The 26,917-nt window shown below is 41.1% G+C and overlaps 1 protein-coding gene across 1 annotated transcript in view; it reads right to left on the reverse strand.

Annotated features, from left to right (window-relative positions):
* LAMA3 (laminin subunit alpha 3) overlaps positions 1-26,917 on the reverse strand; it is a 331,820-nt gene that overhangs the window by 186,102 nt on the left and 118,801 nt on the right. The window contains exons 8-12 of the mRNA XM_075584995.1: positions 22,587-22,705; positions 11,890-11,980; positions 9,148-9,279; positions 3,314-3,382; positions 2,143-2,280 (exon numbers count right to left, since the gene is read on the reverse strand). Coding sequence (XP_075441110.1) covers positions 2,143-2,280; positions 3,314-3,382; positions 9,148-9,279; positions 11,890-11,980; positions 22,587-22,705 — 549 coding nt within the window. The remainder of the gene's footprint in view (positions 1-2,142; positions 2,281-3,313; positions 3,383-9,147; positions 9,280-11,889; positions 11,981-22,586; positions 22,706-26,917) is intronic.

The following is a 26,917-nucleotide window of genomic DNA, read 5'->3' on the forward strand; positions in this document are numbered from 1 at the left end:
AGTTTCAGGAGAAGTGTAATTTCATTGTACAGTAGGCTGGAACAAGTTCTCAAGAGATTTGTCATGTGTCAATCTCAGGCTCTAACTCCAACCCCCTGGATATCATCTGTGGTGTCCCGCAAGGCTCTGTTCTGGGGCCCCTACTCTTCTCAGTGTTCATCAATGATCTTCCCACAGCTTGTAAGGAAGCTTCAATACACATGTATGCAGATGACACAATCCTATATGCACACAGCCATAGCCTCTCCGACCTTCAACACATACTTCAGTCTGACTTTTTGAGACTCGAAACTGGATTTCCCAAAACAAACTGTTTTTGAACACTGACAAGACTGTAACAATGGTATTTGGGACCAAGACTAAATTTTTAAAGCTTCCAGTGACGGAGCTCCAGATCAGAACCAACGCTAACACCACCCTAACTCCTGTTACTAGTTTTAAATACCTGGGTGTATGGTTTGACTTCCACTTAACAATCGGGATGCACATTGATACCTCTCACATCCACCACCAGTTTAAGTTCTTTCAAAACTAAGGCTGTCTCACATTTAAATCTGGTCTGTAACTGTTACATACGCCTATAATATATATTTTCTTTAACTGTGCATGCGATGTCTTGTATATAATGTGTACCCTGTTCATTTATGTAACTATTTGTAACCATGTATTATTTGTCTTAGCTCTATGCCCAGGACATACTTGAAAAACGAGAGGTAATTCTCAACGTATTACTTCCTGGTAAAACATTTTATAAATAAATGCATGCTGGTGCAATAAATGATATCTGTGTATCTGCATACACAGTGAAGAGAGCACCCCGATAACAAAAGTAACTGTCATGGGTGCACTTTTTTCAAATAAATTCGCTTTACTGTAAGTTCACTGGAGTGCCTGTCATATATTATTTACTACAAAATAGGGCTAAGCAGGTTGGTGTTATTTTAGCACACCACATGGTTCCTACTTCTGCAAAAGCCCGTTTCTGGAATTTAGTCTATTATGGTTGATCATTAATTGCTGTGTTCTCAGGTTTCTTCTGACTTCCTCCAACCTGCTTTCAACCATTATAAATGATTTGGAATGCAGATCAACACCTTTTAATTTCTCATAAGACTTGTCATATTACCACACTAAGTCTGGTTACCTATGCTGTATAACATTTAAATTGCTAGCTTTCATATTTCAAAGCACTCAACAAGGCTCATCTTACATAACTGATGTATTGCACATCCCAGATTAATCCCGCGCTATGTTAAACAAATCATCCTATAAACGCACATCGACTTAGCAGTTACCTCATTGCTTGGCTTATCGCCTTTCCCAATTTACACCCAAACCCTCTGTTTCTGTTCCAACCAGTGTCCCCGCTCTGCTAGAGGAGAGGTTCAAATCATCTTTAATGAGGATGTACCTGTACGGCACATGGACCTCCGACATGCCAGGTGACAGGCACTCTAAAGGTTATAAATTAGGCAGTATAACCTCAACATTAAATGAGACAAAAATGATCATTATTCTTGCTTCGTGTGATTTATATTTGATATTGTCCCTTGCCAGTGTAATATTGCTGTATTGGTGTCTTATGCTTGTGGTAGAATACAGAAATGTTGTAGTTCCAACCCAGGTTTTGCAAGTGGCTGATGCAGGTAGAGATCTGCTACAGCTCAGCACACCTGGAACAGGAGATCTGTAGTCAGAGGTTATAAAAGGCTGAGCACAGATTACACACTCACCCGCTAAGAAGGGAAGGGAGCAAAAAGACAGGCCAGTGTAAAGCCTGACAGCAGAGATGTTTGCTCCGTGTGATTCAGAGGCTGCAATACAGTATTGGTTTGTTTACAGAACAGGGGAGACAGTTCCCTGTACTGATCGATCGGAAACATTTATTGTTTAGTAGGCACCAAGAAAGCAGCCTTTTTTTCCGATCCTTACATTCACTTTGTTGCTCTTTACGAGCTAGTTACCTGCATAATAAACACCTTTGTATTCAAACCTTTTATCACAGCTTCTTGGATTTATTGCAATGTGTTCTCCAAGTGGCAGAGACATTGTTGTCATAATAAAGACGGATGGCTAGTAACAGACCAATCACAGGGACAAAATGAGCATAGTACACTGTGTCAGTTGAATAACGATACTTACTTTGACAGAATGGGTAGTTAAAGTATCCCACTGCACAACTATCACACGTTGAACCCTGGAACCCAACGCGACATGGGCAGCGCCCTGTCTGTATGTCGCAATCACTGCTTAATACTCCGACTCCAGTGCACCGGCAGCCTGCAACATTAAGACAAAGTGGACAGCATGAAGGGGTGACAATAGTTTGTGATGTGTATCAGGAGCCAAACAAGTAGGAAAAGGAATCTTATGTTCACAGTGTGGTCCAAAAAGCCCAATCTTGCATGAATCTTAACACGAGGCAGAGAATCAGACTGGTTAAGATGAGAAGTATAGGAAAAGTGACTAACAATAATATGGAATAGAAGGGTGCTGCCTGTGATGTGCGGGACCCAATTTTAGGGCACGGTGTCATCTACTTGCCTTTGTCAGGTTAAATGAATATCTACAGTTCAGATATTAAAACTATTAACTATTCAAGAAAGTTTTGTGTTATCCCCCTCACATCAGTATTTCAGGCATGGGGCGGTGTTTCATAAACACAGAGAAGACTTGAAATATACACAGCTCTTTCTAGTCATTTTAACATTTTGTGATCAAAACAAACTCTTTATAAAAGATTGTAGATATGAAAAATTGTGTTTTGAACAACTATTTCCTTTTGCCTTTCTCACGCCAATATCTAATTGTTTGTTATATTTAAACATTTATCATATGATAGTTCATTTATATTTGTAATTGAACAATACATTTTAAAACGTTCAGTATATCAAAAATTACTATATAGGTGAGTTCAACTTTGTTTGGGACTCAATATTTACATATAAAGAATGAGGCCATAAACAAGGTACAGTTTGCATGTTATTGCTTAGCAAATGAGAACCTGAATATCATTTTCCCTTTTTGTACATTCTACAAAGTCTTTCCATTGTAACAAACACTATGTAGGATTCAATACGGGGGTGTAACGTGCACACCGAATATTTACATGCAATACTATTGTATGTAGTGTGGTGGAATAGTCTGGTATGTACAGCAGAGCAACATGTTACAATTCTCTTCAGCAATGTTATGGTTAATAGACAACCTATGTTACCATCACATGCCCAAAGCAAAAGTAAACAACATCAACTCAAAAGCAGACATCCTAGTTGACAGTAGGATAAAGCTCTTCACAATTAAAACATCTTGCCTATTATGTCACCAGCAGAAGGTTCATCCGGCTTTGGGGAAGGAGTAGGCACAGGATAGAATGGAATTCCTTGAAAAAAATAAAACACGCTAGGATTGTAATAGTTGAAGACAGGTTTATTGTCATATGGATTAGTATGACTCAAACACAATATAACTTCCATGATTACCCCAGCCCTCCATTTCTGTACCCTATACATTATTTATTAAATATCAATAAACATACGTTTAAAAATTAAATAAGAAAACAAGTTAATGATGTCATCACAAATTCATACAAGTGTTTATTATAATTCTGACGCTTCATCATTATCTACGTTTATTTAAAAGTATAAATATCCTCATCACATTTATGAAAATGAAAGAAAATGTGTGTTAAAAGCAGCGGTAGTTTTGCTGTAGTGTTTTTTTCTTGAAACCAGAGACAAAACATAAAACACAGACAAAGCTCAGTTTTTAGCACATCCAGTGAGACTCATACACGGTACAGTGCCTAAATATATATGTATAAATATCTAATAAGTAAAATGGTCTTTTAGTTTGACATTTTTGGCCAAAATTGTTGTAAGCCCCTGAGCCAACGCCAAGGCAGACCACATATCAGGGGTCCCTAACGCTAATATAAATATAAATTCTTAATAACCTGTGTAATAACAGGAAGATTTATAGTAAATCTGTCAATATTAGTTGCAAAGTTATTACACAGGTTATTAAGAATTTATATTAGCGTTAGGGACCCCTGATATGTGGTCTGCCTTGGCGTTGGCTCAGGGGCTTACAACAATTTTGGCCAAAAATATCAAACTAAAAGACCATTTTACTTATTAGATATTTATACATATATATTTAGGCACTGTACCGTGTATGAGTCTCACTGGATGTGCTAAAAACTGAGCTTTGTCTGTGTTTTATGTTTTGTCTCTGGTTTTAAGTATATATTGCCATGCTCAGTAGCACTCCTCTGTGACACTCATATGCTTATATATATGTTGTGGTCATTTTGGGGGTTCAATAGGAGCTTGTTAGGTGTCCAGAGTGTTTTTTTCTTGCCCTGGTTTTGCATCTCGAAGACTTTAATAAATAACCCGCAGTGTCCTGTTCTTACATTTCAGAAAATGTACCAAAGGTTATTTTTATACTGTGATTCACACAGGCAACTGTTACAGAACAATATATTTCCTCCCTCAGATTAAACATTGTGCTCCTTAATGTTATCAAGATTGTTATCAAGATTGAAAGCAGGTTCTGGTTTCATATATTATACATCATAACCAGCATCTTAATCAAACAAAACTTGCCCTATCTTACAAATGTGCACTTCAATGTTAGGTAATTCCAGGAGAAACAACCTATTTACTATAATCTAATACTACATTTTACACGGCAAGACTTTTCCAATCATATGTAGAATCACATATGTTTACCTCCATCCTTGAAAGTGAAGACAATGGCGTTATTATTGCAATGATTATTTTAGACATTCAAATCCCAGTTTAATTAAAGGAGCCTCAATACACAAACACCTGCAGGGTTCACTGTGTGAGTTGCCCGTCACTTTCACCTTCAATCAAACATGAATCTTTTCCCCACATGTTTTCGGTTTGTACTTGCAAGAGAATTAAACCAGCAATCCCGCCTGGCCATATTGCTTGTTCTACTTATTTTTACAACTTTGTAATGGGGAAAGGGGTGTCCAGGGACCAGTGTAGTTACAAGGGTTTCCTTGGGATGACCATTTAAATCCCTGTTAAGGAACACTGGTAACTTCACTGGTAATTATCTCAGGAACCAGCTGTACGAATATGCTATTAAATGTTTGTGGGAGCGCATCTATAATGGGAAATATACTGTCCAATGCTGTAATATTCCCTCCTAAACCAGGTCCCATTGTTCCCTTCTCCATTAGTCAATAACGCTACTATCCAACAGTCTCGCAAGCACGCTGCCTAGAGGTTACATTCAACTCCTGCTTTTCCTTCTCCCCACATACTGTATAAACGCAATTACGAAGTCTTGCCGTTTCTTCCTTCGCAATATTGCTTAGATACCCCCCTTTTTATGTACCACTACCACTAAAACACTAATGCATGCCCTTATTCTCTCCCGTATTAATTATTGTAATATTCTTTTATCAGGGCTCCCTGAATCACACCTCTCATTTACAATTCATTCAACATGCGGCTGCTCAAATCATCTCCTGCTCTTGTAGACACGTACGGTGTCTGCTTCTGACCTCCTGAACTCTACTGTCTTCCTTTTAATTTCCGTATAGACTACAAAATTCTCCACCTTACTTTGAAGCCTCTACACTCCTCTGCACCTCCATATTCTCAACTCTGATCTCTTGTTACACCCCTACTCGTCTCTTATGCTCAAACCAAGGTTGCCTCATCTTTGCCCCTTTTAAATCTACAGTCCTCTTGCATCTTAAACTTTTTCACTAATCTTTCCCTACCTATGGAACGCTCTTCCACTCAATATTCATCAAGCACCTTCACTGTTCACATTCAAAGCCCTGCTGAGAATTCCCCTCTTAAAAGGAGCATCTCATTCAATTATCTATGCCTCTACCACGAACTCCACATGCACGTGACCACCCCTTTTAATAATGTACTTATACGGCTGTGTCTGTAAATCTCGCAACATACCACTTAGATTGTAAGCTCTGTGGGGCAGGGTCTCTCTTTGTTTATGTTGTCATTTACCAGTTGCACTTATCCGCATTGTTTGTAACGTATTTTCCCTGTGTTGTAATTTTGTAAAGCACTGCGTACACTGTTGGTGCTATATAAATAAAATTATACATACTGTACACGAATTCTGGGAGCTTGGAGCAGGAGTGTTCTGCAAACACTCCCAAAGATCTCAAGCAAAACAAGCAAACACATAAAAGCAAAGTTTATTTGATCAATATTTTGGTGCAAACACAGCACTTGTCAGGCTGACAATAACCAATGTCTCAGTTCCCTGCACGATCTTTATATTTCATTATGGAGGAAGAGGGGACAAGATCTGACCTTCTCTCATACCTGGGTTGGTTTTTTGTTTGACCTGCTTTGAATTAGCATGATATACATTTAGATTAACGCAAGCAGTCTAAATTAAACTTCATGGAGATATGAAACTCAACTACTATGTTACTATACTGACTGTCTGTGTTCTGCAATCAGAATGACCCACATACAATAAAACTCATTAAAAAAAAAGAACACTCCAGGCATATACTGTAATACATTTAAATTAGCATCCACATACAGTAAATGTATTGTATAACCTGGCAAAGGAGAGGTTTTTGCCATGCACAAACGACTCGTGAGGATATGTTTCAGTCGAGCTTGGCTGAGCTCTATCTTTTACATATCTGGGCTCTTATTCGGTGTACTGTACCATGACGCTGCCTACTCGTGCTGGAGAAGAATGTGGTCCCATTCATTTGAATAAATGTGATGTCTTCTCCAGCACGAGGGAGCGGCTTCACAGAAGACCAAACTGAAGCCCCTGTGTTTCCAGCTTTCTTGACCTCCATATACAGTATGTATTTGTTTTTCCTATTTTGATGTTTCATTCCTTTATGCATTTCCTGTATTACATAAAGGATGTCTGGCTTTTATATGATTTCAGTCACTAACATTTTTACGCTATTGCCTTGCTCAGCTCCATTTACATTTGACACAGAGCCTTTGAAGTTTCAACTTTAAAACCTTTAATTCTCTTGTGTCTTTAACCTCCAAATACCCCTTTTTAGAAGCAGGCAATGCTGATGTGAGAATTTACTATTTCACAATTTGAGACATGAATATACTGTACACTACATGAAGATATTTAACTGCTCCAGGACTGTTTTGGCTGCTTTATTTTATTGGATGGGAAGAGCAGAAGAGGGATATGCATCAATATTATATGTACTGTATATTGGACTAGGCAAATACCTTTCTATATTACTGACACCATCAGAAATATCTTCATTAACCTGTTTTAATTCCTCCATTGGTTTTTTGAAGGACATCAGTTCATACATTTTACATTACTTTCTTATTATAGTACTGGAAATGCAAAAAAAAAAAAAAAAAATCAAAAATAAGTGACCATTTTAATATGTGCTCTGGTGTCTGTGATGCCAGGAGGAGCTTGGGGATTGTGGAGTATCATGTGATGCTGCGGCCCAGCACTGTGGCTCACATAGCTATCTGTTCATGCGCTACATGTCTATAATGTCACATCCGCGCTGATTTGGTGCCAACAATCACCGGAAATACTAAATTAACTGGTACAGGCAGTGGCGAGTTTCCCATTAGGCCCGGGCCTAGGGTGTCAATTTGGGCGCGAAAGAATTTTGGGGCGGCATGCGCGATTGGTGCTTGTTGCCCGCGTATGCGTGGCCGGAGCTTTCCACCCGTGCAGGCACGATCGGTGCTTGCTAGCCATGCGTGTGCATGTGCGGCCGGCAACGTGACATCACACAGCGCTGGAGGAGGAGGGCGGCACCAGCAAAGTTATTCTTTAACTTCACCTGATGAAAAGTCTGGGGTGGAACTAAAATGTTGCACACGCTTCTGTTTCTATGAAACTTCTTGCGATGCTAAATCACTAGTAAGTAGAGCTCTACTGTTTTTTTAGGGGTTTCACCTTTTTTTTCCATTTTACTTGAGATAATAACTAGTGCTGGCCACACTATCAGGTGATTTTCTTTGCCCCTTTGAGCTGAAAGTATTACCCCACATCTTTTTCTAGTGTCACAGTTGCTGCAACCTGATGCTCGGATGCAGGTAAGGGGGGAGCGTGCGTGCCCCAGAGAAAGTCGTGAGCTGCAACCTCGCCTCCAAACTTTCTTAAAGGGCCAGGCACGCTCTTGTCTTTAAATCGAGACTGTCACGCAGTTAGAATACAGTCAGTTAGTGCAGTTGCAGTTAAGGTGGTGACCGTTAGCGACTGACAGGATAGTGACTGACAGAGACGGAAGACAGCTGACAGGAGAGTAGATAAGGATGAAGGGGAGAGAATAGAGATAATTACATGGGGATGACAAGGAAATGGATAGTAAGGATTGTCATTCATTCTAGAAATAGGAAACAGAGGGATGGGTAGCACAGGACAGGCAGTAATGTCATATAGAGAAGCAAGCCTGAAATCGTTTGTCCTTTACCAGGACTGGGTTCCCTGGAGTGCAGCCAGACTGTAGGAGGACCCGGACTCCACCCAAACAGTGTCAATGGGTCATAGGTGATGTGCATTCCACCTCCCAACTACATGGTATCTAACTGCTGCTACCACCCATTAATATAAAGTCCTCTCTCACAGGCACTACATATTCATATTAATACCTGCATTTGTACTGGGGAACCTTTAAGGTAGGGATTGTCCCGAAAAGAAGAACAAATCCCTTCTAAAGAAAATAAAACCTGACAAGGTACAGCAGCACCTGACTGAACTACTCAGTTTAAATGACAGTTTTAAAAGATGTTTGGTAATAAGGGCGGACCGCCCATTATTTAAAATTACTGTGGGGTATTAATTCGTGCATATTATTTCCTGTAAAGTTCCCTGAGATCAACACAGTAGTTTATTTTATTCTATTGCCTTTAAATTGTTATTGTATTCCATTACTCGCCCTTTTCCCTTGGTCATTTTTTTGGGGGGAGGGGGGGTGGTTATGTGTATTTTCCTATTCAAGGTATATCCTGTATTCCCTCCCAAATATTCTCCGGTGTCTCATTCTTGGGTTTTGACTCCTGCCTCTCTTCGGCTTGTCGTTGTGCCTGCTCCAGAGCGCAAAGGTAACAGGACCACCACACCCCTTCCTATTCCCCACCTATATATTAGCACATTCATACTTACGTCTGCAGGCTGGGAAGCTGTAGAACCCTTCTGCACATTGCCCACAGTTGTTTCCGCTAAAGTTTCGCTTGCAATAGCATTTGCCTGATCCTTCCTCACATCCATCTGACAGGTCTGGGTTACAACTGCAAGCTAGAAGAAGGTAACATGTGAGTCATTGCTGAAACTCGAGATCCTACTGATGGAACTCAGTAGGAACATTGTATTTAAAGTCAAATAGGCTTTTGCCTTGGAAAATTATAGATATTCTGTACATTATTGTGATAGGTGAGTCAGGAGGGTCTTTAATTTACCTACAGTACACGAAGATTCATTGTAATCTGTGATATAATTTAGAGGAGCAACATTAGAATTATTTATAGATTAAATTATACTGTTACGTGCTTTTCAAACCTTTCTTCATAAAGTCCCATTGACTTAAAAAACAAAAAAAAAATCCCCCTCCCACCCCTTTGGTGGGAAAGCAGGAGTTTTCTGAGTTAATTTTGGCTCCGGGGACCCCCCTGCGATACTTTCATTGGGTAATGCTGGTATCTCTTGCATGTTTAAAGGTCCCACATCACAAAGGCAACAAGGGATGGCATTGCAGCTTCCTATTGGACAGCAGAACGCAGGACCTTTAAATAGACATTTTCTGTGTCTTGCCTCTCTCGATGCAAGTCTCTTGGGTCTATACTATAGATATACTTGTAACCCCCTTGGAAGTATATACAGCTGAGATACACACTGCCCCGTTGGCTCCTCTCTGTGGTGTGCTCAGAAAGTGATTTGTTGATGGACATGGCCCCATCCAATGATATTGGACTCTGGGGAGATCATGGGGGGGGGGAGGCTTCTTTAAGAGTCCCTGGAGGAGTACGAGGGGGGGGGGGAGAGTTGCTGCGACTCTCAGGGAATTCAGGGGGTGATTTGTGGTGATCCGGGAACCAGTTTGTGAGCTGGATAATTCAGCGGCTGCTGGGTGACAAGATCATGGAACGGCACTAGTGGAGTCTGGGCAGAGCAGCAGTCTGCATGATAAAGGGAGGCGTTGGCAGCTACTGAGTGAATCCTCCTCACTGACAAATAAAGGGTAGTGAATCCTTTGCGAAGACACAGGCCTGCTACAGTCTAACACTATCTACAAGTGCTCCAATGGTGTGGTGGAACCTACACATGGGCTTATTAGATACAGGGTCGGGTGGTATTGGGGAGAGATTTTGCCATACACCTGCGCAGTGACTTATGTGAAGTGTATTGTGCAGGTTGGTGAATGATCCTCCCATTTGGGGCTCTTATATTGGGGATATATATTGTATATCTCAATACATATTTAATGTGTTTATTAAGGGATGTTCCTTAAATATGCTGGTGGTATTTACACTCCTGTTTTGTGTCTGTCTCTGACCTGCGGCCATGTGCTCAGCAAGAGAGAGAGTATTTTCCATAATGGGGAGTAGAACTTGGGCGCCCACCTTAGCAAAGAGATGTCAGTCTTAGGATAATACGAGGGGTTACGTACTTTTACGTTTGTTCTTCAATTGTACACTTTGCTAGGAAATGCAGCATTGTTAGCCTCTCTGGCAGCAAAAGCGTAAAAAGGGGTAATAATAATACTAGAAAAGGAAATTAACATTCTGACCCAGACTCACAAAGCTCTGTTAAGTGACTTAACCTTACAGTAAAATAACTTAACGTCACGCTAAGGACAATAATATAGCGCTAAGTCATGTTTTCTCCCCTAAACAGCATTGTGCTAATTATAAAGGTCCAAACACACAAATGCTTATCGCTCTCCAAACTATTCGAGTTATAGTATAGTTAACTCATGGTGCATAGGGTAAGACTAGCATGAACACAACAATCCAGAAGGAGTATGAGCCCCCAGTGGAACAAGAAACCCAGGGCTGCACTCACGAGAAATACATTTAAAGGGACTTTAGCTGATTGCAGCATCCTGAAAGTACACATTGTCAGCTATTCTGGCTAATTGAGCCTAGTATCAGATATTCCCCCAATTGTTATACATACTAGGGGTGCGGCAAATTTCTTGCCCTATATATAGAATATACCTGATACAGTACATATGAGACCTATCTCTGTCCTGGTCACCACCTACCATACTTTTAAACACACTCTTTCCCCTTTATCCCACACCCCCTGATGTTTTTCCCTTTTGTATATAATAAAACTTTTTGTTTTGCGTTGCGTAGCACTGGGCTATTGGCCTGGGACATATTGTGTAGTCCCTTTAAATTTATTTCTCGTGAGTGCAGCCCTGGGTTTCTTGTTCCACTGGGGGCTCATACCCCTTCTGGATTGTTGTGTTAATTATAAAGGTCGTAAGTGATAATGAGATTCAAAAGAGGTGTCCACCCTAACAGCGTATATTTACTAAAGTCCATTGCGGTCAACGCAGGGAATTAACATTATGTTAGTTAGGTCATACCTACAATTGGCGTTACTCGCATCCAGACCCTGAAGTACAGATTTTTTTAGGAGAGAGCCCTAGGGTCTTGATCTGGGTAACTAACTTAACATATGTAATATCAATCATCTTATTGGAAGCCAAACATACAATAATGTGACTTTGAGCCTATGCGAATGTGGTGTCATACGCCTGTTTTTTTTGCATACTGTATAATAGGCTTTGCCAATAACCTCAGGGGAAATAATGTCTGTTATTGTTTTAGGTAACGGCATGTTATGAGCCCTGATTTAGCTTCGTGGATCTAGACTTAAGAACTTACAGAAAGTACTTACATATACAGCCATGTAGAGTTTCTTTAGGAACACTGTAAGGCCGATAATATCCCACTGCACATCTCTCACAGTTCTTACCAGCTGTATTGTGCTTCATAATAACAGAAAAAAGAACCACCTTAAGCTCTCACGCACTACAGGAAAATCAATCACACTTCATTGTTTTTAGCATACACTCTTGACTATTAATAGCTAATATGCCACAGGATTTCACTGTTGACCAAGGTAAAACATATTTATAAATCTCAATTCTTAGAGGTACAATTAGTCATCTTTTTATTTTTTCTCTTACACACCTACTGAATAATAGTTTTTTCATGCATTGTACAGCAATTATTTAATTTCTACTCAATCCTGTATTATTTTGGAAATATTAATTATATTAATGGTTCTGTTATATGATTACTCTGCAAAAGAGGCAAATAAAAAGCATCGCTCCAGTAAATACAGTACTATTAACACAACTTGGCTTTTTCATGAGGATTGCACTTTTACCCAAGTATATGGGTGATTGCAGCTCATGGTCCTCAAGTATTTTGTAAAAACATTGGGGGAGATGTATCAATGTAAAGAAAGTGCATATAGAAGTTTGTTTTGACACATTGCTCCATTTTCTACTTACGTTTGCTACACATTGTTGGCCAGAAATGTTTCTGTCACCTCAGATTTTTTTTTAAACGCAAATACAAGATACAAAAGAGAGAGGCAGAGTTTGCTACGTCCCATTACAATTTGGGCATCATATTGCTCCTCCCTAACTCTTCCAATTGTCACTCTCCCAATCTAAAGGGGACACAAACGGCATAAAAGTTGGAGCAAAACCCTTGATACACTGACATCAAAGACCTAAATTTGCCTTGACACATCACACCATTGTCTCCACACAGACAAATAATACCTCTGCTCTTGTAAAACCCTGCAAAATACCATATTAGTGATAATCATCTCTCTTGCCAAATAGTACTGACACAATACAGTGGTCTAAAATTTGTGGTTACTTTTTGACCACCATTTAAAGCCAATAACAGTGGAGCGCAGTAGTCTGGTAATGCAATTTAAACCAATTAGTTCAGCAATAAGATATGTGACTGACAACATTATTTAATTAGCAGTACTGAGCTGTAAGGCACTTTGCGGCTTTGTAAAAATTGTTCTGCGTGTGCTAAAAACTACTGGGACTGGTAACCTGAAGATGTGAGACCTCCTGAGCCAACAAGTCAGTGCTCCTTACTTTGTGTTCACACAGTGTTGATCTAAAGAGGAGCATTGATGTAATTGCAACATTTAAACTTAACAACCTTATGACTTTGTACACAAAAAAAAAAAGCATTTAAACTTAACATCTGCGTCACTCCAAAGGCGAACGTCTAAAAGAGAGTTACCCAAGAGGTGCTGCCCCTGTGCACAGAAACAGCATCCCACATGCTAAGGTTAATAACTGGGACTCACTGCTTGACTTGTCGTCCCACCCTCTGCAATGTTATTTCCCTTTGCTTCAGGACTGGAATCCTACCACTGAGTTGGATCCAAAACTCTTCAGCTAAACACCTGTCGCCTCGAAGGAGGCTGCAGTTTGCCGAAGTTCCTGCACTGCATCTGCCAACATTCTGAACTGGAAACAATACAACCTCATGTAACGTTATTACTTCAGCTCTCTCTCAGCTTTGGACTGCTATTGCCTTGCTGTCCTTTTTTTACATCTACTCTCTCAAATACAATTGTGCCTCTTTGCATACCTTCCAGCCTTTCTCCCCCAAGCCTTCCTTGCTCATATCACATTCTATTCTGACGTCTGCCTCATGTTGCAGCCATCACCTAAGTTTCTCCCATTCTTGACACCCAAAAAATCAGCAACTCCCTCTCCTCTTTCTTCCTCTCCTTAGTCCTACTCTGCAGCAACATACACCCCAACCCTGGCCTTATCTATATACCAATAATTTTGGGTCCCACACCCTAGCCCAAAGTCTCCTTTTCACCACACACCGCTAATCCCTTCAACCTCATTACTATTTCATCTCTTCCTTCCCTTTTCCTGAGCCCTATGGAATGAATGATGTCTGCAATAAACTTTCGCCAATCAAAGATTTATGCATTTCCAACCCTCTCAGCCTCCTAGCTATTACAGAAACCTCATAACCTCTCAGAATCCGACCTTCCATACTGCTCTCTCCTATGGTATCCTTTCCTTTAGCCACATCACCCAAGCTGTGAACAGACATGGTGGCAGAGTAGGTATCCTACTTTCTGCACATTGTACATTTCAAATCATAACCCCTTTATCTCCCTCTCTCACATCAGTTTAATTCCACACTGTACGTCTCTCCTCTCTCCCACTGAGTTACTGTCATCTATCACCCCCTTAGATAAACCTTTCAATTTCTTGATCTTTGCTGCCTGGCGTCCTCACTCTCTTTTGACATGTGTACAGTACTATCATCCTGGTAGCTTTAACATTCCTATAGACAACCACAATGCCTCTTCTGTCTTTAATTCACCACCTCTTTTGGTCTCTCCCTGCTGTCCTAATCACTGTGATGGACATTCGCTTGACTTGGTTTTCTCCAGCTTCTTATCAGTCTCTTAGGTGTTCAAACTCTCCCTTTCCCCTTTCTTGACCACCACCTCCGAAGCTGCAGCTTTAACTACCCCCTGCTCCCTCCACAATACTCACACCGCACACATATAGATATCTATATACTCTAGAACTCCTACAACCTGCTACTATATTTGACCCATTTTCTTCACTCCCTAATACAACAATTACAGACATTCAGCCTTCCAACTATACTGTTAATTAACTGTATTTTTTAGCTTTTAAACATGAGCACCAGCAGCAATATGGTACAACAAGCCGTGTAGCTTTTGCTTTATACAGTAATTCACAGGTAGTCCTTCCCAATGCGTTTCGTTGCCCTGATGAAGTTGATAGGCAATGAAACGCATTGGGAAGGAAATCATGCACTACGCAGATACGCTCCCCTAACATGAGTGGTGAAGGCGTCACTCCAGGACCAGACCGGAAAAACAGCTAGGAGACGCCGCCGGGGATGAACATAATGCTGTTGATCTAGGGTAAGGGCTCAATCTATAAGTTTAAGTAGTTGGATTTGTTTCCGATTTTGTCACACATTTTTATCTTTTTATGTGCTCGTGGCACTATGATCTATTTGATCAATAAAATTTGATTGCACTATTTTGAGAATGTACTTCTCTTTTTCGTTTACTTATTTTCTTTAGTGTAACAATAAACCCTGTTGGTTCTTACGTATTTTGGTCTCCTGTCTTTTGTGGGTTTCCATGTTACCTCCGAGGGTTCCATCATACATCCTGATACCTATCTATCCCATTTAACCAATCAGTAACCAATTTTGTGTTAATAGGATCTGCGACTACTGTAACTGCAGAGGAATGAGTTAAAGACCCCTCAAGTACTAAGAAGGTGCAGTGACTAAGCACCAATTGCCAAGTCAAGTAAGGGCATGAAACTAACTCTCAGTTGTTTGACTATTGACTCTCAGTCAACTTGACGACTGTTTGTCTTTCAAATGATAAGTGAAAACAGTTTCTCTCTCTCATCTCTATGGCAAAGATGTCTGACTTAGCAGCATCTGAGCAAGCTCGAGTCTTAGAGAGTAAACACCCCTAGGCAAATTACAAAAGAAATGTAAATCTCAGACATGATCTAATTTGTATCAGGTCTACTCTTAGATCTTCTTGCACTATAACATAACCACAACAGAGAAGGTATACATAAAAAGGACCAACACATACTACCCACCGTTTCTGCATCATACCATAGATTCATATACTGCAGATCCCCCAGCACTGACAAGAAGCTTTGTGGTGAAGGGAATTGCCACATAAAGGGCGAAGCAAGGATAGAGACCTGGTGCTAGTTCTGTCTGTCCTTGATCAAGTCACTTAATGTACATGTGTCTGACATACTAAATTTACTCTGAAAATTCTCTTCTGCCAGGGATGTGCCTATATTATATGATCAAGTACAGAGTATAGTTGGCTGTATGTGGTATGTAACTTATTAATTACAGGACTCGTCATTTTTTTAATACAGTTTATAGTTAAACAGAGCTTTGTCTCAAAAATTGTATTTGTTTAGGCAAAGAACAGTTCGTTGTAGTTGCTTAAATCCATCCACAAGGATTAGGAGTTTAATTAAAATATACTGTACCTGATGTAAAACTTGTGTAAAAATAGGAACAACATAAGCCATAAAGGTTTATGCCACCGCCTTAGTCATAAAGGTTTATGCACCTTTGCCCTAGTAGAGGTTGACACTAAAAAAGTTGGAATAAAATGAGAGAGATGCAAAATGTGGTGCATCTCATTACAATACGTGTGCCTCTTAACTCCACTATCTTTTCCATTACACATTCCCTAAAACACAAGCTAAAGCAAATGGGGAACAATACTGTAGGTACAAGATACTTTGGTGCTGTAAATACACAGATATAGGGCCTCATGCAGTAAGCCCCGATAAGGCTTTTTCGGCATTTTATAGCCGTTTTTTGCCCTCCTGATTCAGTAAGCCCCGATAAGTGGGAATTATCGGCAACTTTTCTTGCGAAAAATTTTTTTTCGCCACCCGGCTGCCGATAAGCCACTTATCGGGACTTTTTTTTCCCGCCTGAATTCAGTAAGCCCCGATCAGCTTTTTGGTGCTGATCGGCAGGCCAGATTGGAGATTTTATGGCCAATCCAGCCCGCCAACTAAAGTTGGCAACTTGCTGAAGGAGAAGCATCGGCAAGGGCGACACTTAGGAAAAATCAGCCCTTTTTCCTGCCTGTGATTGATGCCGGGGGTCTCCGGAGCTGATACCCGCACCGGAGCCCCCCGGCATGCATCCGAGGCAGGAAAAAGGCATTTAAAAGCCACTTCATTACCTTAGCGGCTAACCGCTAAGGCAATGAAGGGGTTAACCCACCGTGCCAGCGTTATTGTGGGTAGCGGGGATGGGTGAGGGGGGTATTTGGCCCTGGGTGTGAGTTTAGGACTTGCGGGGGGGTTGCGAGGGCACTTAACCCCTTCACGACCGTAGCAGTTAATACCGCTACGGTCCTGAAGGGGTTAAGGCCTCCCGCTACCCACCCGCAAGCCCTAAACTACCACCGTTGGGGCTAATACCCCTTTCACCCACCCCCACTAGCCACAATATTAAAAAAATACACACCCCAGCCCCACAATAACTACATAAATAAATAATTATATTATATATATATATATATATATATATACCCAACAACACCTATACCCCCCTAACATACTGTATAGTAATTGGTACAATGACTATTATCCACAAAAGGATAATAGTGCAGTTGTCCATTTACAATACATACACAACAATAAAGACTTTAAATACATATAGCACTCACCCATGTCCCACTGCCACGATGAAGGCCATCCTCATCTTCATCCTGCCCATGCCCCATCCGCTTCTGCAAAACAAACACAAGAATTACAACATCCAAATTAATGTCCCCTAACCCCTTAATCACCATAGCGGTTATTAACCGCTACAGTTATTAAGGGGTTAAGCCACCATCACCCACATACCCTCCCCCACAAAGCCCCCCAACCACCCTCACCCAATACCCACAGGGGAGTCCTACCAAATACCCTTGGGCCTAATACCCCCTCCCCCAGCACATACAGTACAATAATGTGCCAAATAACTATTATCCACATAGGGATAATACATTATTTGGCCATTATTAAACACATTCAATAACGTTAAAATGTAAATAAAATTGTACTAACCTCATCAATAAGAAGTCTCCGTCGCCAGCATCATCCTTGGGGTCCGTTGCCAACATTAGTAATAGCCACAACATTTCAATATCATTAACATAACACTGAACCCCTTAATCACCTTATCGGGTACTAACCTGAAAGGTAATTAAGGGGTGAAGCCATCCTGCAATGCCTACAACAGTTATGCATAACATCTTCAGTGAAATAAAAACCAATTGCCTAACCAAATTCCATTTAATCATTCAATCTGTAGGCTCACATGCCTCATAAAACATTGCATTTACAGTGTATACATGTAGCATAACATGTAAACTGCATGTACACGCTGCAAATCAATGTTAACAATACAATAATGCCACTCAAATCGCCATACATCACAAGAAGTATATTATTTAATACAATAAACTCACCATCAATGAATTACCACACATCAATTACATCCCTAAACAATTAAAATACCATCCATACCAATTACACAATGAACTAAAGCTATCCTAACAGAGAACCACTTCAAAACATAGAAAAAAGTACACCAACAAATACAATATACTAAAGCAAGGCTTTCCATATCCTATTGTACGGCCTGGAAGCCCAAAACTTACATCTGTCTAAAAATAAAATACATTTAGCACACATCAATGCATAGCCACAATGATTAACAATACAGAATTAGAAGCTTTAACAACACTATCATTTCTTACCCTGTATATATATCTGTACACATACATACAGACATACATACAGTGGGAAGAAATGATATGCATTATAAAAAATGAAAACATGAAAAAGCAACACAAAAAACAGTTACATTAAGTACATTTCTTTATTTAACTTACCATTACTTGCCCCCACCGACTCCCGTTGATCAGCTTACTCACGAACCAATCCACGACACCATCCACGACACCATCCAGGAACAAATCCACGACACCATCCAGGAACAAATCCACGAACCAAACCAGGAACCAATCCAAGAACAAGTGCAGGAACCAATCCAGGAAGCAAGCCACGAAGAAATCCAAGAAACAATCCACGACACGATCCAGGAACAGGAACCCATAAAAGAAAAGAAAAAAACAAATTAAACATTAAAATAATAAAACATGACAATCAAGGGTTGTACTAGTTTTATTCTTAGTGAATCTGTATTACAATACCTTGTTCCGGGGTCTTCTTGACATCCGGTGCCACGCCCTGGTCTTCAATCTTCAGGAGGAGGTCCGTCCTCCTCGGCATCTGCCTTCAAAATGAGACGACATAGGCTTTTATAGGCCTATGACGTCACATTTGTCGTCATATGGTTCCCACGGCCCTGATTGGGCCGTGAAAACCATGTGTTTTGGCCGATGTAAAAAAATTGATGACGTCACTTAAAGGCAATGCCAGCACAGCCAATCAGAATGGCTTTGCTGCTATTGCCTTTAAGAAAACGTCATGAAATGACACATGGCCGGACTCACATGGTAAGCCAGCCAATCAGAGCGTGGGAACTCCATCCCTACTCTGATTGGTTCAAGTACCATGTGAGTCCGGCCATGTGTCATTTCATGACGTTTTCTTAAAGGCAATAGCAGCAAAGCCATTCTGATTGGCTGTGCTGGCATTGCCTTTAAGTGACGTCATCAATTTTTTTACATCGGCCAAAACACATGGTTTTCACGGCCCAATCAGGGCCGTGGGAACCATATGACGACAAATGTGACGTCATAGGCCTATAAAAGCCTATGTCGTCTCATTTTGAAGGCAGATGCCGAGGAGGACGGACCTCCTCCTGAAGATTGAAGACCAGGGCGTGGCACCGGATGTCAAGAAGACCCCGGAACAAGGTATTGTAATACAGATTCACTAAGAATAAAACTAGTACAACCCTTGATTGTCATGTTTTATTATTTTAATGTTTAATTTGTTTTTTTCTTTTCTTTTATGGGTTCCTGTTCCTGGATCGTGTCGTGGATTGTTTCTTGGATTTCTTCGTGGCTTGCTTCCTGGATTGGTTCCTGCACTTGTTCTTGGATTGGTTCCTGGTTTGGTTCGTGGATTTGTTCCTGGATGGTGTCGTGGATTTGTTCCTGGATGGTGTCGTGGATGGTGTCGTGGATTGGTTCGTGAGTAAGCTGATCAACGGGAGTCGGTGGGGGCAAGTAATGGTAAGTTAAATAAAGAAATGTACTTAATGTAACTGTTTTTTGTGTTGCTTTTTCATGTTTTCATTTTTTATAATGCATATCATTTCTTCCCACTGTATGTATGTCTGTATGTATGTGTACAGATATATATACAGGGTAAGAAATGATAGTGTTGTTAAAGCTTCTAATTCTGTATTGTTAATCATTGTGGCTATGCATTGATGTGTGCTAAATGTATTTTATTTTTAGACAGATGTAAGTTTTGGGCTTCCAGGCCGTACAATAGGATATGGAAAGCCTTGCTTTAGTATATTGTATTTGTTGGTGTACTTTTTTCTATGTTTTGAAGTGGTTCTCTGTTAGGATAGCTTTAGTTCATTGTGTAATTGGTATGGATGGTATTTTAATTGTTTAGGGATGTAATTGATGTGTGGTAATTCATTGATGGTGAGTTTATTGTATTAAATAATATACTTCTTGTGATGTATGGCGATTTGAGTGGCATTATTGTATTGTTAACATTGATTTGCAGCGTGTACATGCAGTTTACATGTTATGCTACATGTATACACTGTAAATGCAATGTTTTATGAGGCATGTGAGCCTACAGATTGAATGATTAAATGGAATTTGGTTAGGCAATTGGTTTTTATTTCACTGAAGATGTTATGCATAACTGTTGTAGGCATTGCAGGATGGCTTCACCCCTTAATTACCTTTCAGGTTAGTACCCGATAAGGTGATTAAGGGGTTCAGTGTTATGTTAATGATATTGAAATGTTGTGGCTATTACTAATGTTGGCAACGGACCCCAAGGATGATGCTGGCGACGGAGACTTCTTATTGATGAGGTTAGTACAATTTTATTTACATTTTAACGTTATTGAATGTGTTTAATAATGGCCAAATAATGTATTATCCCTATGTGGATAATAGTTATTTGGCACATTATTGTACTGTATGTGCTGGGGGAGGGGGTATTAGGCCCAAGGGTATTTGGTAGGACTCCCCTGTGGGTATTGGGTGAGGGTGGTTGGGGGGCTTTGTGGGGGAGGGTATGTGGGTGACGGTGGCTTAACCCCTTAATAACTGTAGCGGTTAATAACCGCTATGGTGATTAAGGGGTTAGGGGACATTAATTTGGATGTTGTAATTCTTGTGTTTGTTTTGCAGAAGCGGATGGGGCATGGGCGGGATGAAGATGAGGATGGCCTTCATCGTGGCAGTGGGACATGGGTGAGTGCTATATGTATTTAAAGTCTTTATTGTTGTGTAAGTATTGTAAATGGACAACTGCACTATTATCCATTTGTGGATAATAGTCATTCTGCCCATTACTATACTGTATGTTGTGTATTGCTGCTATGTTTATTGGGGGCATTTGTCCCCAATAAACATGCTACTATGCGTTAACCCCTTCATTGCCTTAGCGGCTATCCGCTATGGTAATGAAGCAGCATTAATGTATTTTAATAATATTGTGCGGAAGCAGGAGGCCCCCTGAGCTGAAGCGCATTTATTTGTGGCTCAGAGACCCCCTGCCTCCCGAGTTACAGGCCCCGGTTTGGGCCATCGGTTACAGTGTGGACGCCATGTTTATTGCGGGGACGCTATAAACATGGCGGCGACACTGCCACCCGATGACATACCGGGGCCTGTAACTCGGGAAGCAGGGGGTCCCTGGTCCACAAAGCAATGCGGTTCAGCTCAGGGGACCCCCTGCTCACTGTACAGTATAATTAAAAAGACATTCATGCTGCTTCATTACCGTTGCACATAGCCGCCAAGGTAAGGAACGAGTCTTTATTGATGTGTGTGTGTTTTATTTATACTATACATGTGCAGAGGGTCTCCGGAGCAGAACAGCGTTGGTTTGAGGTCCGGGGACCCCCTGCCCCCCGAGATACAGGCCCCTTTATGGGGTGCCGGTATCCCTCTGGTTTGTTTACAGGCCGCGGTCACGTGATCGGGACCTTTAAACGCCGAGGGATACCGGCACCTCATAAAGGGGCCTGTATCTCGGGGGGCAGGGGGTCCCCGGACCTCAAACCAACGCGGTTCAGCTCCGAAGACCCCCTGCACATGTAGAGTATAAATAAAAGTTGTTTTTAAATACTTTTTTTGGTGCCGAAGTTTGCGCTGAGAGAGCGGCTTGTCTCTCTCAGCTGCAAACATCTATCGGCACCAAAGGCTTATCGGGAGCCTTATCGGGAGCCAGGCTGTATCGCCACAGCTCATCGGCAGCTTTGCTTTCGCAGTGCTTCAGCAGGGATCGGAAGGATTCGGCCCTTACTGAATACTGCGAGGGCAAATCGCCCAAAAAATACATTTTCGCAATTCGTGCCGAAAATTTTGTATCGGGGCTTACTGCATGAGGCCCATAGACTGAAATGGCTATTTTAACTTCAAGTTAACTCCCAAGCCGTAAACACATACTGGATTCTTCAAACTGCCTTTATCAAGCATATTTACCAAGTAAAACTGTTGAGCTGCATCAACAAAATGGCAAAAACTTATAGGGAGCGATTCAAGTGTAAAAGTGCATAACAAATATCAAAGGGGAAAAAAAACCACTTTGCTTTCAATTACATCTCTTCTTTCCTAGAATATATCTTGTGCATGATTTTGCTCCTAAAGACACCCCATAAAGAATAAACTTTGCAGTTTTTATTTTTTCTCTTTGGGTTCCCTTCAAGCAGTAAAATGTTCTTTCATCCCTGGCTTCTTCTCCTGCCACTAGCAATCATCTTATCCCTCGTGTCTCTCAACTGTCCTCAGTCACAGCACCACCAATAAAATACCTGGCAGTTGATGCAAACACCTCCCCCGTTGTATCGTCCATAGATGTCTAGACTTGCTTTGCGTTTATCAACATCTGGATCGTAATAACAGTCAGAGGCATGTCCGTGACAGTTACAGGCTGAGAAATGAGAGCAGGACAACATGTTAGAATGCTGCATTGTACGAGAGCGCAATGAACCCCCACCCCACTACTGTTCAGCTTGGCCAGGGGTGGCCAAGTCCAGTCCTCAAGAGCTACCAACAGGGCAGGTTTTCAGGCTATCCCTGCTTCAGCACAGGTGGCACAATTAATGGCTCAGTCAAAGACTGTGCTGAAGCAGCGATATCTTGAAACCCTGACCTGTTGGTGGCCCTTGAGGACTGGAGTTGGCCTCCCCTGATCTAGGCTGTAGACTGAAAGAAAAAAGTTATGTTATAATAATAAGGAATGTTAAATTACAAAACATTGTTTGAAAGTATATTAAAAAAGTGTGCCCTTTTAACCATCTTGGAATCCAGCTTGTTCATTCGACCACAATATTTGCAGGCTAATAAGAGCACCACATGCGACTTTCTAGAATATGTAGTATATTTATTTATTTTATTTATTTATAAAATATTTTACCAGGCAGTAATACATTGAGAGTTACCTCTCGTTTTCAAGTATGTCCTGGGCATAGTTAATATGACAAATAATACATGGTTACAAATACAGTTACATCAATGAACAGGGTATACATTATATACAATACATTGCATGCACAGTTAGCGATAATACATATTATAGGCGTATGTAACAGTTACAGACCAGATGAAAATGTGAGACAGCCTTAGTTTTGAAAGAACTTAAACTGGTGGAGGATGTGAGAGTCTCCGGTATGTTGTTCCAGTTTTGGGGTGCACGGTAAGAGAAGGAGGAGCGGCCGGATACTTTGTTGAGCCTTGGGATCATGAACAGTCTTTTGGAGTCACTGGTTTGCATGTTGCTAATTTACTTTATTGATTATCTGAACACTTAGACCTGCATTTACTCTGGTGTTGCTGGATACACTGTTCCTTTTTGCCTTTTTCTTCTGACAATTGAGATCTGACCTATGTTTAGTGGAGGACTGTATTGTTAGTAGGTTCAGGGATATTGCATCTTTTGACTTAGACATTATATATCACAGGATTAGAGGAGGTTTTTCTTGTTTTTATTTTGGGCATTTACAGGTGCTTGTGGGTTTAGGGGCTAGGGAAGTACCCTTTGTCCTCTGGGACATAAGGGAACGGGCCTGACGAAGGGTTAATTCCCGAAACGTTGCCCCCCTGCACTCTCCCTACATACCCACTTACCCCACTTTTTTGTGCTGTTTTGCCCCCACCCCGATACATACACTATCCCCATTTTTTTACAACTTGTCTCCCTTGTATATCCTTCCTTCACACACGTTATATGTGATTATACCTATATGTTTGTTCTATATTTGTGACGTTGCATTTGTGATGTTTTTTGATTCATTTGTGTTTTCATTAAAATTTACTTATTGGTTGCATACTAGTGATTTCAATTTTTCCATTTAGGGAGTGCTGGACTATTTCAGTATTGTGAGACAGCTTTAGTTTTGAAAGAACTTAAACTGGTGGAGGATGTGAGAGTCTCCGGTAGGTTGTTCCAGTATTGGGGTGCACGCTAAGAGAAGGAGGAGCGGCCGGACACTTTGTTGAGCCTTGGGACCATGAACAGTCTTTTGGAGTCAGATCTCAGATGATAAGTGCTGCATGTGGTAGGGGTGGGGAGCTTGTTCAGGTAGATGGTTAGTTTGCCCAGAAAGTATTGGAAGGCAAGACAGGAAAGATTAACTTTGCGCCCAGACTCGAGTTATGACCAATCTAGTTCTTTGAGCATTTCGCAGTGATGTGTGTTGTAGTTGCATTGGAGAACAAAATGACAAATTGAATTGTAGAGGGTGTCAAGTTTGCCAAGGTGAGTTTGGGGTGCCGAGCCTTATACTATGTCTCCATAGTCAATAATTGGCATTAGCATCTACTGTGCAATACGCTTTCTAACAAGCAGGCTTAGGGAGGATTTGTTCCTGTAAAGTACACCTAGTTTGGCGTAGGTTTTAGATGTCAGGGTATCAATGTGCATTCCGAATGTTAAGTGGGAGTCAAACCATATGCCAGGTATTTAAAACTAGTAACAGGAGTTAGGGTGGTATTAGCATTGGTTCTGATCTGGAGCTCAGTCACTGGAAGCTTTAAAAATTTAGTCTTGGTCCCAAATACCATTGTTACAGTCTTGTCGGTGTTTAAAAACAGTTTGTTTTGGGAAATCCAGTTTCGAGTCTCAAAAAGTCAGACTGAAGTATGTGTTCAAGGTCAGAGAGGCTGTGGCTGTGTGCATATAAAATTGTGTCATCTGCATACATGTGTATTGAAGCTCCCTTACAAGCTGTGGGAAGATCATTGAACACTGAGAAGAGTAGGGGCCCCAGAACAGAGCCTCACGGAACACCACAGGTGATATCCAGGGGGTTAGAGTTAGAGCCTGAGATGGACACATGTTGGGATCTACCTGAAAGGTAGGAATGAAACCAGTCTTAAGCATGTTTCCCTATTCCAGAGCACTGGAGTTTGTTTAGCAGAATATCATGATAGATAGGCCACCATGTTTAAAACTACTGCTTAATTTATGCTTGATGGTTAAAGTAATGATCTTTGATGGAGAAATGTTAAAGCAGTTATCTTGTCTCAAAATCTTTATTCTTAATTATTTAAACCAGGAAGTTCCCTGGAGATGAAGCGCGTCACCGTGCCGAGCTCCAGGCTTCCCCTGGGGGCAGCGATATTTCATTATTTATTTTTGACCCTGTACCCAACTTTGATTTTCCTTGCAAGTATTGTCAAAATACTTGCAAGGAAAAACAAAGATGACTACCGAGTCACACAAGGAATGTACAGGCAAACCCCGGTTTAAGGACACTCACTTTAAGTACACTCGCGAGTAAGTACACATCGCTCAACAGGCAAACGGCAGCTCACGCATGCGCCTGTCAGCCCGTCCTGAACAGCAATACCGGCTCCCTACCTGTACCGAAGCGGGCAGACTATAGAGCTTGTTACAAATGCTTTATTTACATCAGTTATGCACGTATATGACGATTGCAGTACAGTACATGCATCGATAAGTGGAAAAAGGTAGTGCTTCACTTTAAGTACATTTTCGCTTTACATACATGCTCCGGTCCCATTGCGTACGTTAATGCGGGGTATGCCTGTACTATGGGACATATTTATCAAGGCAAAAGTGGAGCAATTCTGGGACAAAATAACTGCTCCGGACATATCAAAGAAAAAGGTCCCATTGAAATAAGTAGGATTTTATTCTTTGATATATCTTGTGCAGATTGTTTGCTCCAGAATTGCACCACTTTTGCCCTGATACATAGACCCCTATGTCATCAATAATGTCACAGCTTTCTATTGGCCACCAGACTGACACTGACTCCAAGAGCCATTTAGTTTCTATTGAACAAACATTCTAGTACGTGAGTTTGACACGGCCTCTTCCCAGTCTAAAGGCTCGGAAGGAAAATCCTCTTCTTAGCTACTGAGTCCAGCAGGGAGCTGGTTAATCTGCAGCCTGGAGTAGCTAATCAGTCTCCACCTGGCCCATTGGCAGACTTTTAAAAACCCTGTAGTAGTGACAGCAGGAGGTCTCTCTGATCCAGAGACACAGACGGGGCCGCTATAGAGAGCTCTCTGGCCCAGGAAGTTCCTGGACAGCTGTGGAGAGAAGCCTGCCAAAGGTAACTGACTTCCACTCTGTTGTATATTTATGTTGTTGGTAAGGGGCTTAGCCCCCCACAATCCATAGACAGGGTGTATGTTATTTAGTCAGTGCTCCCTATATGAGCTAGGTTTGGTTTATTTTGTTTAACCCTGTTGTTGCTGATCACAAGCTGTTTATGTTGTCAAATATTGTGAATCATTAAAATCCTATTTTGTTTTTTCTGAACATCTCCTGTTCTAAAAACCTCTGCACACATCTCCTACGGGGAGTTTTAGCAACCAGGGATTCCCTGGTCTCAGTTCAGTTCCAGGTGACCTGGTTCAAATAAGGTAAAGAAAAATATCTTAAATAAAATAAAACATATTGCAACTTTTAGACCAAGAAACAGATAATTGTGATAAGGGACAAGAAATTAGACTCCAAGCTGACACCGAGATTTTACTAAAGAATAATAAGTTCTGCGTACATCTAGGTGTATAAAATCAAGCAATGGATAAGTGGGGTTACCACACAGGGGGACAGCTGGAATCGTCAAACTTCACCCAATATCAAGGAAGGAACAGGGGACCAGCGATC

Source organism: Ascaphus truei, chromosome 2 (genome assembly GCF_040206685.1).
Source record: "Ascaphus truei isolate aAscTru1 chromosome 2, aAscTru1.hap1, whole genome shotgun sequence".
NCBI classification, from domain to species: Eukaryota; Metazoa; Chordata; class Amphibia; order Anura; family Ascaphidae; genus Ascaphus; species Ascaphus truei.